This window comes from Neltuma alba, unplaced genomic scaffold (assembly GCF_004799145.2).
Source record: "Neltuma alba isolate B1F8T4 unplaced genomic scaffold, ASM479914v2 tig00011740_pilon, whole genome shotgun sequence".
In the NCBI taxonomy this organism is placed as follows: domain Eukaryota; kingdom Viridiplantae; phylum Streptophyta; class Magnoliopsida; order Fabales; family Fabaceae; genus Neltuma; species Neltuma alba.
The window spans coordinates 1,109,684-1,112,441 of NW_021636368.1; the positions used below are offsets into that span (position 1 = coordinate 1,109,684).

At 29.1% G+C, this 2,758-nt stretch overlaps 1 protein-coding gene across 1 annotated transcript; it reads right to left on the reverse strand.

Moving 5' to 3' along the window:
• Window positions 1-811: 811 nt before the first annotated feature.
• On the reverse strand, window positions 812-1,180 carry LOC114717496 (putative lipid-transfer protein DIR1). Its single transcript, XM_028902636.1, has one exon. The coding sequence runs from the start codon at window positions 1,178-1,180 to the stop codon at window positions 812-814; it is 369 nt and encodes a 122-aa protein (XP_028758469.1).
• Window positions 1,181-2,758: the final 1,578 nt, after the last annotated feature.

Below are 2,758 nucleotides of genomic sequence, written 5' to 3' on the forward strand. Positions count from 1 at the left end.
AAACTGGTTCAACTTAGTTCATGCATCCATTAAGTTAGTGGACCAATTCTCCAACAAGAAAAATTATAATATAGAATAATATAATATATTTACTAATGGATCGATTCACTATACTCAATAGCAATTGTTTTGGTAATAAAAGTGTAAAAGTTAAATAGCAATCCAACAATAGAAACCTGGCTAAAAGCTAGTGATAACTCAAGGTTGGTCGATTGAAGTAGACGTATACTTTTTAAAAGGATTATTTCATAAGAAGTTGACATTATTGCCCAATGAAAGAAATATATTAATTTTTGATAGCAAAGGCACACACATACACACTTATTTATATGTTTGAGGGTTCAATTGTGAAAGATATTTTTTAAATACTTATGAAATAATCTTCCAGTCATTAATATAAGATATATTTAAATAATTTGATCAGATTAAAGAATGTAGGTAAGTTAGATAATCATAAGAAATATGACATATTTTTTCTAAAATACAAAAGCATCTTCCTTGTCATCTTCAGTCCCTCTCCTACTTGACTATGGTTGAGAGAGTATTAATAAGAGTAATTTAGGAGAAAGTGATAAATTGAGAATTAGATCTTATATTTAAAACCAAAATCAACTCAACAATTAGATTCTATATTAAGAACTGGAAGAGTATATTTTAATTTATGTAAATTAAAATACTTATGAAGCATAATTTTCATATGTTTCATTTGGATAGACTTACATCCCAACTTTTCTAGCAATTTGAGTTTACAATTTCCGGATTTTTCTTGAGCCAAGTTAAAGCAATATTGCTTATATATGCTTTTCGAAAATCATGATCCATAATATGTATTGAAGTTCAATGAGAGTGAGAAAAAAGGAGCATCACCTGGACAATGAGGTGATTGAAGACCACACTTAGCGGGCAAAGCAAAGGCATTCTTAGGATCGATCCCAAATGAAGGCAACATATACTTTAATTCGCAGAGGCACGGGAAGTTCGCATGCCGAATCACTGCACAACATCCCTTGGTTGGCCGTGGCGGGTTCTGCCCGGTGATAGCGGCACGGCACAATTCGTCCGACTTTGTCATATCCATGTTGCACACCACCGTACCTTTGGCTGCACCACAGAACATGGCCGCCGCCATTATTGCAGCTAATGCCAGCCATTGCACTAAAGCTTTGAGTTTGATACCCATATTGTGTCATTTGATGAATCAGTCGAGTCTGTGTGCGTACTAGGGATGATTTATATAGGGAAGCTTGGAATCCTAAGTTGCGTGAAGTGAATATAAAATATAAAATAGAAAATAGAAAACTTAACATCATAACGTTTGGGGGCTTGTAAAACATAAAAAGTATGCTAAAAGCTATAACTCTTCACGAGTCATAAAAGGTCTATTCATGCTTCATGCAATTAATATATTAATATAAAATTTAGTGTATGTTATATTACTTATAAATAATAGCAAATTTAATTTATTTCTGACACTTCATAACATTAAGAGGATGCATATATATATATATATATCTATACATATATATATATATATATTAATATAAGTGTGTTGGTCATTGGGAAATATAGCAACAATTGTATTGGTGAAAAACTATCGCGTGTCACTAAGGGGGGTTAAATTTTGGAAAAAAGACTGTTCTTTCATAATGTGAGAAGCCAAAGTTTGAAATTGTATAAAGAGATTTACATTTAGAATTAATAGTGTCTCAAATAAGATTATTTTTAATTAAACAACACATATTTATTTCATACACTACGGTATAATCAGAATAGACACCTAAATATAAATGATATTCTCAAGAATCAGAGCTCAACACAATCAAAGATGTTAATGTGTAATAGCAAAAAACACATTAGATAAGGGATGAAATTATAAAATAATGAGAAAAATCACATAAGAAAATTCTCAGAGTGGGACCATAGACCCTAATGATCTATTTGGTATGAGAAAAATAGAAAGAAGGGGAGAGGATTAAAAAATTTAAATGGACTCAGTTTAAAAAATTGGAAAAATGGAATTATAAAATTTGATAAAGAGATGTAACATAAAAGAGTGAGAAAAATTAATTAAGCTTTTAAACCTGCTTTAATTTTTTTTTTTAAATCAAGCATATTAAAATTTTTCCTTCCCTCCTCTTTCATCCAATCCAAGTCCTTCATATCAAATATAGGCTGAAGGCTCATGGTCCATGCATGCCCATATTAAAATAAAGCCCATTCATGATCTTGATTTGCACTAATGATGATTGAGGTGCGTTGAGTTATTCTCATTAATTTTAGTATGTGATATTATCAATCATCAATTATATTCTTGAAAACTTATAATACCTGGTTTGTTTCAAAAATGGGTCAGGTATAACATTAAGATATCCAAATATATTTAATTGATGAGATTTGAATAATATTTTGATTGTGATTTATGTATATTGAATTAAATGAGGAGTATCATTATTAAATGAGATTTCAATTTGAGAGTCAAATGAAAGAATTAATAATTAATTTTGAGTTTGAATGACATTTTAATTGGGATTTGCATATATTGAATTAAATAGGAAACATCATAATTAAATAGTACGTCAATTGGGGGCTTAAATAGAGAAATAAATAAATAATTCTAAATTTTTATATAGTCTTCTTAATTTTCAAATCTCTAATTCATATCTCATTTGAATGAATAAAAAAAATTACACTTCTATAAAAAGTGAATATAATTTCGAGTTGCCTTAGATAATACAATTTATTATCATTTAAAATTTAA

Coding starts and splice junctions, on each gene's coding strand:
- LOC114717496 (XM_028902636.1), bottom strand. CDS start 1,180: ATGGGTATCAAACTCAAAGCTTTAGTGCAATGGCTGGCATTAGCTGCA.